Consider the following 16,694-nt stretch of genomic DNA (forward strand, 5'->3'; position numbering starts at 1 on the left):
TTATAGATGAACTAGGCTAAAATTGCATTTTCACCAATCCCAGATTTTTCAAGACCAGAGCATTGCATTCACAGAAAGTTTTCTTAGTACTGGAACATATAAAGGGTCCAGAGGTATCTAATATGGGCTTCCAATGGTTTAATTGGACAAATGAATGTATACGTCCATATTGATACTGGTTGAACTAGGATCCCCTATTGATCCCTGTCTACACGTTTCAAACGCACACTTTCTTTGGGGGTTCTCTTCAGGACAAAGGTTTGGTGAATTCTGCAAGGATGAAGGAAAAATACTTTTGAGTTGAGTGATCAGTATACTCCAATATACTATCACACGGCACAATGGTTATGAATTTACCTTAGGGGGCACGACAAAAGGTTTTGAATCAGACTTATCAGTCGTCCAGGTTATTAGGGATTTGTACTCGTGCACCAAATCAAAGGAGCAGAACAGGCTTTTCCGGATAGCTCATGTTTTTCTAAAAGGAAGGAAGGAAGGAATGAACTTCAATAAATAAGGTCTTTTAAAAATGGTAGTGAAGCGCAGAGATTGTGGTAATTTACAAAGCTTTTATTACCTGTAAGTCTCTGTAATTTTTATTTGTTTAGAAGTCGATTCTGGAGCCCAGTGTGGCTCCTATCTGTTATAAACAAAACTGATCTGTTTCAGTCTTTGCTTGTAAAACACACAAGATGATGGACGGAATGTTGCACATTGGCAAAACATTCACCCCCAGTTACAGATCTGGGTTTAATCCATCGTTATTTTGCTCACCACGCCAGCCCAGTTCAGACATGGCAATATGCAAATCAGTCTTGACCCTGTGCCTCATGGGAACAGTCCAGTCCGAACTGCCAAGCCATGTCTTCCCTGGACCGGAATCAAGCATCCTAGGACCGGTTTTGGGGTTTCACCCCTCTTCAGCCAGGATAGCTTGACTCCAGTGGCGTAGTGAGCACGGGACCCACGTCTGGGCATACCCTTCCCACATAGGGCGAACAGCAAAACACACAAGATGATGGACGGAATGTTGCACATTGGCAAAACATTCACCCCCAGTCACAGATCTGGGTTTAACACATCGTTATTTTGCTCGCCACGCCACCCCAGTTCAGACATGGCAATATGCAAATCAGTCTTGACCCTGTGCCTCATGGGAACAGTCCAGCCCGAACTGCCAAGCCATGTCTTCCCTGGACCGGAATCAAGCATCCTAGGACCGGTTTCGGGGTTTCACCCCTCTTCAGCCAGGATAGCTTGACTCCAGTGACGTAGTGAGCATGGGACCCACGTCTTTTAGAAATGGTAGTGAAGCGCAGAGTTTGTGGTAATTTACAAAGCTTTTATTACCTGTGAGTCTCTGTAATTTTTATTTGTTTAGAAGTCGATTCTGGAGCCCAGTGGGGATCCTTTCTGTTATAAACAAAACTGACGTGTTTCAGTCTTTGCTTGTGCCTGCGTGCTTCACAAAAACAATACACACTCAACAAGCCTTGTGGAAAATGCTTGCAATCGGGATTAGCTGTTACGGCTTTTTTTAAATAACTTGAGAAGCATCTTGCTGCCAAATCAAATTGTGCTGCATTATATCAAGGTGACTCTTGCTGCTATTGTAATTTGATTACATTCGCCTTCCATGTGTGAATAAACAATTTTTTCAGTGTGCATATTCACAGAAAATAAGTGTGCAAGACCAAGTCTTATGGTTTTAAAGTATGCGCTTTCGGTACATGGCATATTACCGCCGTTGCTAAGACTCCAGGGTTGCCTGGGAGTGCGAAATGTTCAATTCTTTTAAAACATGATGCAACAGATCTTTGTTTTCACTTACACAAAAGCTTGTTAGGGCTCCCTCAGGATTACATCGACCTCCTGCCACTTGGATAATGGCGTTGTGTCCCTCTGACCTTTCTTTTGTGAATTGGGTGTGTCCCACAGCAACTGGTCCTGCTCGAGAATTCTAGGTGATGTGGTGTATCGTCACTGAACTTCTATAATGGTGCATAATTCATGTTTCTTTTTACTAAAGCAAAGCCTCAGGGTGATGGTTGTTAAACAATCCAATGCTGTTTACGATTATTCCACGCAAAAATGAGATGAGTGATTTTTGGAAAAAAGGATGTATAAAAGATAATGTAAAACCTGAAATGGATCACAGACCAAAGCAGCGTCTACCTTGTTTTTAGAATGGAAAAACGTAACATTTTCATTGTTGAAACAACTACAAGACACCGGGTATGGTTGCAGGGTTAAACAAATGGGTTGGCTACAATCTGTTTGTTTCAGACATCTCATTCAGACCTCTTGATAGCGAATAAAATTTCATAATCAAGTATGCTTCTTTACGCATTAACCTGGTGTCAATAACTCCACCTCTGGCGTCTGTTTAGATAGCACTTAACACAGTTCAGTGGAAATCTTTCTCTGTGTGTCCCATTTGATTATAAAATTTGATTCCAAAAAGGGTTCTTCTGTAGAACATACAGTCCGAGAAGAGCACATATCTTTAAATGACAGACACCAGTTCAGAAGGAGGGGGACATTGTTTCATCAATTGGCGGAGACACCTCAAGGAAGCCACAAGAGGACAGGCACTCAATGCCCCGGGCATCAGCTCCCAAAAAACAAGAAAAGACTAGTTAAACAAGGTTAAGCAGTATTGTTAAATATACTATGAGCTCCATAAGAACCGAGAGCTTGGAAACGGGCCTATAGATGACTCTGAACAGTGGCTACTAACATTTGGAACAGGAGGAATTCAATATCTGAAGATTAAAAAAGTGTGTCCCAGATCTCAGACTAATCACAACACTAATGTAAAACGTATCCAAGGGGTACATGACTGTAATACTACCCCCTTAGTACGTGATAAAAAGAATCCAACATTATGACATCCTTAGTACATGATGAAAATAATCCAACATGTTATTGACCAAATGTTTAAGAGGGGGTCGACATGATTCATTGACACATTTACTTCGTAACAATTTCCTTAAGACAACGATACAGGTCAGAAAGCCCCATGTCTCCTAAATTTAATGCACCTGGACCCAAGCAGCGCAATGCATACCAGTTTTACCAAAGAGAGATCCAAGGTGCCTCGGACGGTTAATAGCCAGTGTGAGGTAGAGACAGGCGGGCTTCCGTGTTGGTCAATTGTGGCTGTTTAGACAGAGCGGGACAATGTTAATAGGTCTCCAGAAGAGACACTGACGTGCACTATCAGGTAAGTTGGTGGAAGTACTCTGCAACCTTTTATCCAGCAGGACGCACCCCGAAGTGAAAAATGTTTTAACAACAGAAGTTACACTCACTCCTCAGATTTTTACATGAACAAATATGTTTGTATATTTGTTCATGCAAAAATGATATTAACAAATATATGCTAGTACACTGACTACTTTGGATTCCTCAAAGCTTCATTCTGCCCTCATGCAAGGTTATATGCCTGCAGGTGCATATCTTTGCTTTATTTAGGAACTAGGACTTTATTCTGTTTTACATATAACCAGTAATTGTTGTACACTCCTTTCCCATTATTATCATTACTATTGTTTAATACTGGCCCAGATCTAACGTTTTATCTAACGAAGCACCAGGAAAATGGCATTTAAAGGTCTTCTTGAATACAACACCAGTGTTTATCGACCTATATTGCACCAGAGTTTACCGAACTGTTAATAACCTTCATCTATTTTTCACTAAGATGCAAACATTTGTTGTTGGGAAAATTTTATTTTGAAAAGAAACAAACTAGACAATAATTTAGCAAAACTGTCTGCAATCATCATCCATTTATGCCAAATTGCAAATATTTGTGGGTATATTATTTTCAATGCAATTAATCACCAATCTTGCTTCCGTTTTTAGGTCTTGCCTAGCGTTGCAGCGAGATTTATTGTGAACGAGGACTTTGATAAGAGGGCTTGAAGCCCCGCCCCTCATTTCCATTGGCTGGCGTCACTGTTTATGCTAAACGTTGGCCTGCCATTGGAAATTAGGGTTTTTTGTTGACACCCTTTCGCTTCCGATCCGGACTGGGTCGCCTGCTTTGCTGCTGTCGCAAAGCACTTTCTTATCTTTATGGGGCCATGTGTTTCTAATTACAAACACATGGCCCCATAAAGACAAGAGATCAATGCTTGTTTTTATTTGCAGCGCATTCGCTTTCGCGGCCGCGCTTGTTTTTTTTAAAGCAATGAGGTTCATATATCAAAAGCGCATAGAACCGTCAATGGTAAAGAGGCACTATAAGGTTAGTTCTTTTTGAGCTAACATTTGATGAATAATTACACCCCAATCATAATCTTCTTTCCAAATTGTTAAGCTGGGGTTTACTCTCTTTCTCTTCATTTCTGTTTTCCTCTACCTTTCTCTCTTCCTCCGTCTTTCCCTCCCCATTAATTGACTCTTTCTCGCTCACTGGATTTTCTCCTATAGCTCTTCAATCTCTTGTGGTACAGCACCCAGGAAAATATGCTGCATAGCTAAACACTTATAAGGTCCCAAAGGCGAGACCTATTGGCTATGCCAATGCTTGTTTTTATTTGCAGCGCATTCGCTTTCGCAGCCGCGCTTGTTTTTTTAAAGCAATGAGATTCATATATCAAAAGCGCATAGAACCGTCAATGGTAAAGAGGCACTACAAGGACACTAGACATTGTCAAGTGGCTGCTTTCACCAAACAGTTGGACCCGGGGGCTTGGTGTTGATGTTTTAACATCGAACCCCGAAAGGTGAGCATCGGAGTGTGGAACAGGTTTCTGTTTCCCGGCGGAAGTCCAGTGACAGGCGGACTGGCCAACTTGGATACATTTGTACATAAAATGGCAGTCACTAGCAGAGACTTTTAATAGAGGCGCAACGGCTAGAGCAGCCGACTTTGATGCCGCGGAACAGTGTACATGTCTCAGCGTGATGCTCAACATCCTGTGTAGCTGGGCAAAATGCTCCGTGTCTAAAAATGAACGTGTCTGCAACGCAACTGGTGACCCCATAGAGTGCCCCGATATCTGCGGGTAGAGTTCGCACTATATAAAAAATAACTGCAAAAAAAAAAAAAAAAGACAACGATGTACGTGACAAGCAACCTATGTATGTATTTATCAAGCAGTATTGCAAAGAAAGCTTGAGAGTTCTAAGGAGGAGTATTTTCACGTTTTTTAAACTGCAGTGTTCTGTAAGCTTCCCGGAAGGGTTCGAATGCAGGAAGGTTGGCGCAGCTGCGCCAGGCTGGAAGTCGCTGGCACAGATAGCACGTACTACCCACTGCACTTTCCTTTTCTCCTTGAATTCAGTAAAGAGCTCAAATGAAATGGTCTCCAAGTGCGCTTCCCCCCGCCCCACGCCGCCCAACAAGGCATCTGCTAGTTTTATTCATTTTTTTAATGCAGTTTTATGTAGGGTGGGGGGTGGGGGGGTAGTGAAAAGCAGAGGGGCTTTGCGGCCCAGTGGGCAGCCTCGCAGTCACCAGTTCATAACAAAGCCCCCTATGATCGCAGCAAGGGGAGTCAGGCTGTTTGGGAAGGAGGCTGACAGATGGTGTACAGAGTGGGGCGAGGCGACAGAACATGTTTTCTCTTTTTTTGAGGGGCTTTGTTATTGCGCGAAAGTGCTTTTTTGTGACTGAGAGCGCGATAACTTGGTTTGAATACCTCAGCTTGAGGCTCAAAGGCTTTGTTCAGCTTGGCCGCGAGCGTGTTTTGTGTGGAGGTGTCCTCTTCAAACATGGTGGCGCCCAGATCACGGGTTCTAAGCAGGGTGGGTTGTTTGTCTGGCACTTGCTCGAACAATTCTTTGTTGGAAGATCACAGCTGCTAGAACAGAATCTAATATACTCTTAAAGGTTTCTCAGTTTGACCACAGGAGCAGTCTGTCTGCATCTGCGTCAGTGTGTTCAAGCCCTCTAATCTCCCTCTGCAACCCCCGTTCTTCCTAACCAACGAGTAAGTGCATGTCACTGTCGTTTTGCTTCATTATTTCTTTCTTTTCCTCCACCTAAAACAACAAGCATTGAAAATGCAATAGGTCTTGCCTTTGATTAAGTTAAAGCCATTTGCTTTGCTAATGGTATTGTAATCTAGTTTTGCATTATTTAGTGTATATTTGTGATATGTTGTAGTTGTATGTAGTTAGAATTGTTTCGTTAGCTGTGTAGTAGTTTAAAGCATAGCGTTAGTAGGAATAGAGCAGTGTTTCAGATTTGGGAGGTGAATGAATAGAAGAATAGTATGTGTTAATTTCGTATAGTGAGGATGACAATAGCATGAGGCAGAAGAAAGGGGCGAGGGGAGAGCAAATATATGCTCATATCACAAATATACACTAAATAATTCAAAGCTAGAATACAATACCATTAGCAAAGCAAATGGCTTTAACTTAATCAAAGGAGAGACCTATTGCATTTTCGATGCTTGTTCTGTATGTATTTACATACTATCAAGGAGCATTCTAAACAGTCACACATGGTTATATTTTGTAAAGGTCTGTAAATGTTTTTATATTGGAACCACTGTTGGTTAAGCTAGCTGAACTTATAGCTCAAGGTATTTTTTAAGAGCACTTCCCTAAAAGTAAAGGTTTGGCATTAATAAACTATATACACATGTTTGAACCTCTAAGGCGCTGGAAAATGTATCTTTACTTAGCAGAAGCAGCCAGCCCTCTCCAACTATACCGTTAAGTGTCCACCAAAGAGTTTGTGCTGCAGGAAGTTGGCCCTTCTTAACACGAAGCCTTGTTGTCCTTGACCACTAATAAATTCTGCGTGTCGGGCGATAGTAATTCCCCACCTCTGAAGCAATTTCCACTACCGCACATTAGGAATTCTTGAAGTGTATGATAGTGATTTTTACTCTGAGATTGGTTATATCTTGAGATGAGGAAAAAAGCACCAAGTGTCTGCTCAGTACAGGAGTCAGGCAGGCTACAGTGAAAGGCAGTGAAGATCACTGAGGATTCTAAGATATCAAGCTATCAGGCCAATAACTACTGCTAAACCATTCGGAGGAAAGTTATTATACCTGGATTTTCACTCAACCATCACAGTTGTACAAATAAAGGTTTTAAATTTGTGGTACAGCATGCCACTGGTGCCCTGGACGTTTGAGTGTACTATGCAGCACGTGCAGAAGATGCAGTACCAAGGTTGAATCACGGGCTTACGAGTTTTGTACTCTTACCAAACGCAGCCTCAATCACTGCAACTCAATCCTGCCAGCTTTTTACTAAAAGAACAATTTTTCATGGCATTACTATGATTTTTAAGACCAGGTAAATTTCCTGCTTGTGGGTTTCTGCTTGTGACATTAGTGTCTGCAGAAATGTATGGTGATTATGTTATTCTACTTTTTTATCTTTGCAGGACATATAAATGAGTGCTGGATTTGTTTTGTTTTTTGCTGGGGGCGTACAGGGCAGACATTGTGGTGGAACCTCTAGTGGGGGCTCAACAAAGAGGTATGGCTAATGCATGAGAGAAGACCTGGGTATGGATGAGTTGTAATGATAACAATGACAAGGAGGAATAAAAGAAGCTGAGAAGAGACTAGGGTGAAAAATGATTGGGAGCTTGGGGACATTGGGAATGGTCTGAGGAGAGATACGGAGACTATGGCGAGTCAGAAGACTCTGAGGAGAGACAAGCAGAAGAGAACGGGCCGAGGAGGGAATGTGATATGAGTGTGAGTAAGCAAGGTGATGAGACAATGGGGTGGCGGAGAGACAGTGTGGCGGAGAGAAAGGGTGCCTAGGAGAGGAGCAGTGAAACTGGAGAGGACTTACGAGAGACAGAAGCAGAATTGGTGGAGAAGAGTCAGGAAGGGGCTTAGAAGAGACAGGAGTTAAATTCAGAATGGCAGTTGAAAAGCACTAAAAGCATTGAGAAACAAAAACAAGCATTGAAAATGCAATAGGTCTCGCCTTTGATTAAGTTAAAGCCATTTGCTTTGCTAATGGTATTGTATAGCAAAGCAAATGGCTTTAACTTAATGAAAGGCAAGACCTATTGCATTTTTAATGCTTGCAAGGGTGGCTCTCGAGACAAAGGCACCATCTGGTCACAGAGAACAGGCAGTGGGTGACCACATGAAATCCATCTTGGTCAGACTTTGTCTGAGACAGGCCTTGGGCTTCATGGATCGGATAGTTACGAGGAAAGGTGATGCCAAGATTCGATTGCGATCCTTAGCTAAAGCTCGGTGTCTTCTGCATCCTAGCGAAAGCTGATGTCTGGGTTTACCAGAAAGATTCCCACCAGTATTACATACAAGTTTAAAATTACTCGTGAGAGGAGAGAGCCTTGGGGGATTTCACCTGCTATCGAGATGAGATGAATCAATAGGAACTCCTGCGGACAATAAGGCTGTATTTGTCAGTTATGGAGGGCAGTGCTTTGAACCACATTCAATGTGCCAGCATGTTGTAGGGGGTTGTGTAGAGCAGGGTATTGCTCCAGAGAAGGTAAGAAAGAGGAGGTAGGAGGTATAAATGTCTGCAATATGCAGGCTGCCGACCACTTGTCGTGTCAGTAACATGCCGGACACCCAATCTGGAGTATGATGACCTCTCCACTCAGCTTCCTGGTCCAAACTTATTAATAGCCAGCACTCACACTCATCCCATTCCATAAACACAGCATCATGATATAGGCTGAGCAAGGATAGACAGAAGGTCAAAAAGGCAAGAACAACCACTCATTCACATGGACGACAGGGCCTGACCAAAGAAAGAAGGCAAGAAGGGGCCACAAACTGCACCACAGATTTTAGCTCCAAGAGCAGTCAGGGGGTGCCACCTGACAGCTGACATGGTCCTGGCTCACAAACTAAACAGGTCAGAGAGTGGCCCTCGAAAGCCTGCAAGTTGTGACCATAATGCACAAACTCACAAGGGTAGCATCAGAGCTCAAGCATTTTTACTGCTCCCACTGGGAAGGGGTAGTGTGGGGGAAGGGGGTGTCCACAGGCCCACTTTCTCCCCACCCGAGGGGTGTCCCAGACAGCACAATGACTGTGCCCCACCTATTTGTGACACACAGTCAGTCTGCCCACTGCCAGATCTTCTGCCTCTCCGCCTGTGTCCAAGATGCACATGAGTGCAGAGACAAAGTGTTTCCTCATTTGCATGAGGGCAGAACGCCTCTTGAGATTGTGCCGGCGCTACATGTGTTCTGGCGCAATCTGTGTTACAGATGGGCCACACAAGTATCACCTGCCCCTTCTGTAATACTCCAAGTATGCAAAAGCAGACAGACACACACACACAACCATTCCGCCTCTGGGACACTTTTGGTAATATGGCCCCTGAACAGTATCAGAGTCTAAGCTCAACCAACCATTCTTTGTTTTTTAATCAAACCATTTTCCATTATGGAATTTATTTCACTTTTCCTTTCAGAAATATAGTCTTAAAATTCACAGTCCACTTGCTAGTGTTGGGTAAAAGCCAGGACTGAACAAATCTGTTATATATTTAGAAGGCCATTTAACAATTACTTAGATGGCAAGGGAGGTAATCTATGCCACAGTAAAGGTGCTAAAGTATGCGGTAGTGGACTATGGGCAGGGACTAGTGGGAACAAGTGGAGGGCTGCTTACACATGAAGGAGTTGAATTGGTGGCATCCACTCCCGTGCAGTGCGGGTGGAAAGACTGCAGCAACAGCAAGTTGAAAGACATTCACAAAAGCAGCAGACTAAACCCCAGGCACTGAAAGGAGGGGGGACACCCAGAGACCCTCGAAAGACATACTCAAGGAAATGCATACAATCAAGAAAAGAGACAACCACATACACTCGGGAGACTCACGGAAGTAAAAGGGGCCCAGGGAGAGGAGTCACTTTCGCAGTTTTGTTTATAAAGCGCGAACCCGGCCCGGAGGTATTGGAGCGCTTTACATGAGCACCAGTTATATTAGACAATGACATTGATTTTCGGTAATCACGGGGAGATTAAGTGATTTGACTCTTAAGGTAAAATCCTCAAATGCCAAACAGGGAATACCAGGGGACAGCATTGACAAGACCAACTGTTTCCACAAAGAGAATCATGTAGAGTGCCATCCACGGGCACTGCCCCCTCCCACAAACACACACATTCCGGGCAGTAGGAAAGCCTGTCTCAGACGCAGCCCTTTGGCCCCTTGCCTACCTCTTCCTACCAGGCCCGCCCTGTGACCTCCGCATGCAGTCAGGCAAAGTCTCTTTGTGTATCTGTCTCACACACGGAAGGGGGGGACAGAAGCGGCCCCGCGCACCAGCTGTCTTACAGACCCGGGGCCCCAAGCACAGATCTCACCGCTGCCACCATCTCTCGCCATTAGAGGAGGGCTGTGCGTGAACACAGGGGCGCGCGGTGATCACTGCCATTTGTTGTTGTGGTTTGGGAGGCCTAGAGTGCCCAGCTGCTTCCAGGACCTCCGACGCCAGCGGCGTCAATCCACCAACCACGCTCTGTCGTTCACTACCATCGTCACGTGACCCTCGGGCAGGGTTCCTCCTACGGGGAGGAACCCTGACAAGAAAGGGGAGGGATCATGTCTCACTTGTCACATGCTCCATCTTTAAAGCCAGCCCGTTGAAACTACGTGCATCATAGACACTAGAACGTGAACGGCACGGTCACCTCCATTTTAAGTGTATGAAACCTACATGTGAGGCTTGCACCCTTTACTATCCCCTTCCTGTACCTAGAGTACTAACAGCATCTAAAGTAGTCGGACAGAGCTCTCGAGCTTTGTGAATTTTTTAGAGCGATTACTAAGTGGCAAACATAATAAAAGTAACATCATATTGACCTTAAACCCCGATGACTACAGAAGCATAAGCGATTAAAAATTAATAAACAAAATGTGCGGCGTCAATATTTACGTAAATTAAAAAAAACGAGTTGGCCGAGTCGCGTGGGATAAAACTTGCGGCCACCATTATTTAACAAGTAAAACAAGTGTGGTACCGCAAAGGAAGGCGCGTTTTTTTTCCCGCATCGCTCTTTCACTTTAAGTAAAAGTGCATTGCGAAAACAAACACACGGCTGACTTTGCCAAAGCCGAATTAGAAGAAAAAAGTAAGTACCAACTAATGAAGGAGAGAGTGTCATGCCGCCAGTAAACGATCCAATCCCGGTGGGCAGGACCAAAAGGAGACAAGGCAGAAACAAGGAGGGACTAAGAAGCCTCCTTTACAATCAGAAGCCAGCGTTTTGCATGGAAGATTATGCTACCCAATTAAAAAGATGGGCGGGGCTTCAAGTCCCCTTCCAAAACCGTATTGACTTCAAGAAGCTCTTGAATGCCGAAAGCAGCGCATACGCGCTGCTATCGCCAGCCGAGACCTAAAAAGCTTAGGAGACAACAGAACCTAGGAGAGACTAAATAGAATAAGTAGAAGAGAAGGAAGTAAGGTAGATGAGGATAAAAATGTGGATGAGGCTTCCAAGAGTTTTAAGAGAGACAGAAGACATCTCTTTTTCCATGGCCTCCTTTTTCTTCTCTGATTCTTCTTGTTTTTCCTTTTCTGGGATCAGTGTGATACGCCTCCTTTGTTATGACTCGTTGCCATTCCATGTGTGCCACAATTTCCGGGGTGTTCTCTGGGAGTTTGGGCGGGGGACTGCAGGCGCAACTGTTTATGATATTCTTCCCCATCCTGACGTTTTTGTGTCTGCGCCATTGATCCAATAGATTGCGGTATATTGCTTACATCTATTACTCTGCATACCTTTTATCGTTGTTGGGAAATTGTCTGGCACCTGATCCTTCTGTCTTGTTCTATTATAAAATGAAAACCTTTTTCTCCTGTTGCCCTACCTGCCCTGTTCACAGTATTAGCATGAGGATTCTGCTCCCCGAAATGCTGCCTGTGTTTACATTTGATCGTTATTGCTCTGATTGCTTAGCGGCCGGCCCCGGGGGGTTGTAGGCCCATATTTGTTCTTGATTGAAATGTCAATAAAGGTTTTCAAAAAAAAAAAAAAAAAAAAAAAGAGAGACAGAAGATAACAAACAGAAGCAAGATGAGATCATGGAAAGAGTGAGGCTGTGGAGAGATACAGACAAAATGCAAGAATGACAGGTGCGGAGGACAGAAAGTAAACAAAGAGGTATTGTAATGTAGTTATATATATATTTGGTATCTGTAAATCACGATTCTTGCCAAAAGGCAGCAGAGCACTGTACAGGGTGAAAGGAAAGCATTAAATCAAGAATATGAGAGGTAGTGTGTAATTGTATTGTTATTTCATAGATATATTGGTCTTTAAAGAAGTGCAACTTAAAGTCTTTCCTAAATTGGAGCAGCGTTTGTGTGGTCCTCATGGGTACAGGGATGTTGTTCCAGGTCCTGGTACATAGATGGAAAAGGCCTGCTGCCTTGTTTTCTTGTTTTACCTTTGTTAGTCTCCAGTCCAATTGGTGGGCTGGCTGCGGATGTGCCAAGAGCCACCAGAGATAGTGTGAATGTCTGCAAAATAAGTGGGGGTGCTGCTCATTAAGGCTTTATAAATGATTGGAGAGTGAAGGTTTTCCTCAATACACCGAAGAGGATAAGGAAAGGCATTAGTATGATGAAGGAGTGAGAGGAGCTGAGAAGTGATACAGAAAAACTGAGAAGTCTGGTGGATCTTAAAAGAATAGAAACTAAGAGGAGACAACAGAGAGGCTGGAGGGACAAACAAACTGGGAATAATAGAGAGGAAATCTTTAGAACTCAGAGGATTGAGAGAAGATGAGAAGAGATTGAGGGGTCAGAGGATGAACAGAAGAAGCATTAGAGCCATTGGGAAGCTACAGTGGAAGCGCATAGGAGATATAGAAGGGTCGGAAGATAGACAGAAGATGGGGAAAGTTATCAGAATAGTTGAAAGAGAAAGATTAGCAGATAAGGAGAGTCATTAAAGGGGCTGGAGGATACATATTTTGATAGAGGTATTGGATGGGCTAGAGTGACGGGGCTGAGGAGAAATACGGAAGGAACCAAGAGACATTTAAGGGCCTTAGGGTTGAGAGAAGATGAGGGAAGGCATTAGTGTTGGAGAATGAATGATTTTAGGATATAGAGCCATTATACAGACCGCAAAGTTTTTAGCTGTGGATGCAAGATAGGGGAGTCAGAAAAGGGTGAATGAAGTGGGCATATGACAATGTGGAGAGGGAAGAGAGATGGTAAAAAGGTTGTGTTTTCGGCAGTGAAGACGACGTGAGACAGGGGGAGTCAGAATGGGGTAAAGGAGGAATGAAGGTGAGGGGCTGGAGAGTGGAGGGCTGCGGATGAGCTTGAGAGAAGGGTGATCTGAGACAGAGGAGTCAGATGAGGATGAAAGAGGAGGGTCATTGGAGGGGGTCTGGTCAGGTGAGGATAAAAGAGGTTTGTTGGAGGAGTCAGGTGAGGATGAAAGAGGAGGGTCACTATAGGGGTCAGGTGAGGAAAAAAGAGGAGGGTCATCAGAGGAGTCAGGTGAGGATGAAAGAGGAGGTTCGTTGGAGGAGTCAGGTGAGGATGAAAGAGGAAGGTCATCAAAGGAGTCAGGTGAGGATGAAAGAGGAGGGTCATCAGAGGAGTCAGGCGAGGATGAAAGAGGAGGGTCATCAGAGGAGTCAGGCGAGGATGAAAGAGGAGGGTAATTGGAAGAGTCAGGTGAGGATGAAAGAGGAGGAGCATCAGAGGAGTCAGGTGAGGATGAAAGAGGAGGGGCATCAGAGGAGTCAGGTGAGGATAAGAGAGGAGGGGCATCAGAGGAGTCGGGTGAGGATAAGAGAGGAGGGGCATTGGAGGATTCTGGTGAGGATTAAGGAGGAGGGTTATCAGAGGGGGAGGCGGTGTGAGCTAGGTATTTTTGGATAACGACAGCTTGTGCGATGGGAAGCATTAGAGGGCCTTGGGGAGAGGTTGTTCTGTTTGGACGCACGTGCCTCACAGTGCCAGAATAAACCATGTGGAAGCCCCTAGGCAGACGAAATGTAGGGGGGCCCTCGCAAATTCTCTCTCTTGTAATACCCAATGCACCGGATGTTTTCCCAAACTAACCGCAGCCAGATGATGAGCTTCAAAGAGACTACCAGTCATGTGAATCTGATGTCTCTGGTGTATGTACTTCAAGTTGTATTTTGATCCGTTGTCGCGGGGCCCCTAAAAGGCCTACTTTGACTATTTGGTAATACAGGACTGGAGCCTCCACCCCCTCCTTGGATCCCTGAGATCTGTAGCTTTGAGTCATGTCTGTGTATATCGTACGGGCCTCTTCCACGCCATGACTCACCGTCTCGGGCCCTCGCTGGGGCATGCTGCCCTGACTCTTTCGGGATCGAAGGATGAAAGGTGGAGTCTGAGCTAGAGGCGCTGGAGGGTAGTCTAGGCGCTACTAAGCTAAAGCGCGGAGGGCTCCCTCGCCGAGAGGGGAGCTCAGGCGCACACACATGCACGCGGACACAGCTCTCTCCCGCCCCGGAGCTCACGGGGGAGTTCACCAGTCCGCCTTGGCCCTCTTCGCCATTTAACGCACACTGACTGCACGCTCCTGCGCATGCGCGGCGCCATCAGCATGCGCAACACCATGAACGTGCGTCTACGCCACGCTGCAACAGGTGGCGCCACTTTGAAACAGGCGTGCGTGCGTGCGCAGTATTAAGCTTCCCGCGTGCGCTGACGCGGTTTACGCATGCGTGCAGGGAGATGCATGCATGCATGCTTATAAGTAGTGCATGGGCCTACCAGTACGTTCCTGGCACGATGGTGCTGTTTACCTTCACATTTGGTTTATTACTGTTTTTAGTCTAGCCTGGCACAACAGGCTATGTCCGAGAACACTCAAAGGGTTATTTTTAATTCTGCTCATACACGTATGCCAACATTTTAGAAGAGGAAAGTGGGAGATTTAAAATAAATGATCAAAGAATGTATGTCTCCCACCGACATCTATTGAAGGTGGGGTATTTATTTTCAGGCGGGATAACAGCCAAAAGAAAGCAATTTTTTGCTTTAAAAATTGTGAGTGCCCTGCCTGAATCTAGCACCCACCTGCATTCACACATTCACTCACTCACAGGCGTGCAACAACCATTAGGCTCAAAGGGCTTCAGCCCTCCCCTCATCCCTGTCGTGTGTGTCAGCCCGGGCTGAGACAGCTTCCCAGGCTGGCGACTGTCTTACTGCAGCAGCACCCGAGTACTTCACAGGTCTTTAAAAGACCTTTCACTTTTTGTTGTGTTTTCACTCCTTCTTAGAGCCCCTGCATCTCCACTTTGCCTATTGCTGGAAGAATGAGTCCCTCTCCCCCCAAATTTGGCTCTAGTTGCGCCTCTGCTCACTCACACACCCCTCCACCACTCTCATACATCCTCCACTTTGAGACCCACACATTACAAGAAACTGCAGCACTTGGTTTGTCCTCTTTCTTTTTCCTCAAGCAGCCTTCTCTAACATTACACATTGAAGCCATTGCTGGCATGCTAATCCCTGGCTGCACCTTTTCCACACACCAAAGTATTTTGTTTATACCCTTCTCCAACCTATCAGTTTGAGAGATCAGCTACTTGGTAAATGAGAAACAGCTTAGAGGGGTACATATTCTTTATTTTATTTTTATTGCCTTCATATATTGTTTGATTTTAGGAACAAGATAACATTACAGTCCAGTTACTTGTCCCATTTCCCTCTCCCGCCCCCCCTAAACAAGGATTCAGTTTCAGTTTATAATTTATTGCACAGTTAATTAAAACCAATGCGATACAATAACACAATAAAATTCTTTAAAATCTGCCGCATAAATAATTCATCTGTGTAAGTTAAATCAAATGTCCTGTTTTGCTAAGTTGATCATGGGTCAATTTTTGGTAGTTTTTTTTCTACTACTTTTAAAAATTTCACAAATCTACAGCTCAGCTGAGGGTCCTGTGCTGAGAAGCATGTTAGCACTGCATTCCTTCGTGTGCGTACCCCCTGTAGAATGAAATGGCGTTTCAGCAGGAGCTTCCTTTCTTCGTGCAGTTCCTCACACGAGCATAGCAGGTGCAACATGTCTTCTGCCCCTTTGCCGCATAACCTGCATAATGTACCTGCTTTCGATCTCAGCCAGTGAGGAAGATGTAGGATGCATGGTAACAAGCCCAATCTATATCTTAAAAAGCACAGTTTGATTTTTTTTGTGTAACCTAGGGCAAGGTAAGGCTGGGAGGCTTGTGTCAGGTATGTATTTAATACCATCCAAGCATGAGATCTTTTTGATAGGATGGCTTTATCCTGAACCCATGACTGTAGCTTGATCGATTTTTTCACCAATTTGTTGAGTGTTTTATGATCTACAGGGGACGCCCAGAGCTCTGCCAGCCTGGTGTTCATTAGGCTTTTTCCAGGTATTTTGCAGCTGGTGAGTTTTGGGTCTGCTCAAGCTCTTTCCATAGATATTCGTTCAGCGTCCCTTCGGTCGTTTTTCTTACTTTATCCCAAGAGCAGATATATGCCCCCTGTCGTGCCAATAACTGTGACCGGATTCCAAACTCCAGTCTGATCTGTGCTGGGGAGGATCGCCTTGGGAGGCTGAAGATGATTCTGTATGCCGACACGATTGTGCTGTCAAGTATAGCGGCATCTCTGCCTCGGTGGGCCTCACTCCCATATGTTAGTGTTGGTAACAGTTTGGCACGTATAACATGTAGTAAGGGGGTCAGAGAGGGGCCGGAGAGGTTGTTATTTAATGTTTTTA

At 44.7% G+C, this 16,694-nt stretch overlaps 1 protein-coding gene across 1 annotated transcript in view; it reads right to left on the bottom strand.

Moving 5' to 3' along the window:
* The window catches only part of LOC146813456 (uncharacterized), a 550,359-nt gene extending 535,891 nt beyond the window's left edge, over nt 1-14,468 (bottom strand). Inside the window, exon 1 of the mRNA XM_085615430.1 lies at nt 14,253-14,468. Within this exon, the coding sequence (XP_085471556.1) occupies nt 14,253-14,276 (24 nt within the window). The 5' untranslated portion in view covers nt 14,277-14,468. The remainder of the gene's footprint in view (nt 1-14,252) is intronic.
* Nucleotides 14,469-16,694: the final 2,226 nt, after the last annotated feature.

Source organism: Triturus cristatus, chromosome 7 (genome assembly GCF_964204655.1).
Source record: "Triturus cristatus chromosome 7, aTriCri1.1, whole genome shotgun sequence".
NCBI classification, from domain to species: domain Eukaryota; kingdom Metazoa; phylum Chordata; class Amphibia; order Caudata; family Salamandridae; genus Triturus; species Triturus cristatus.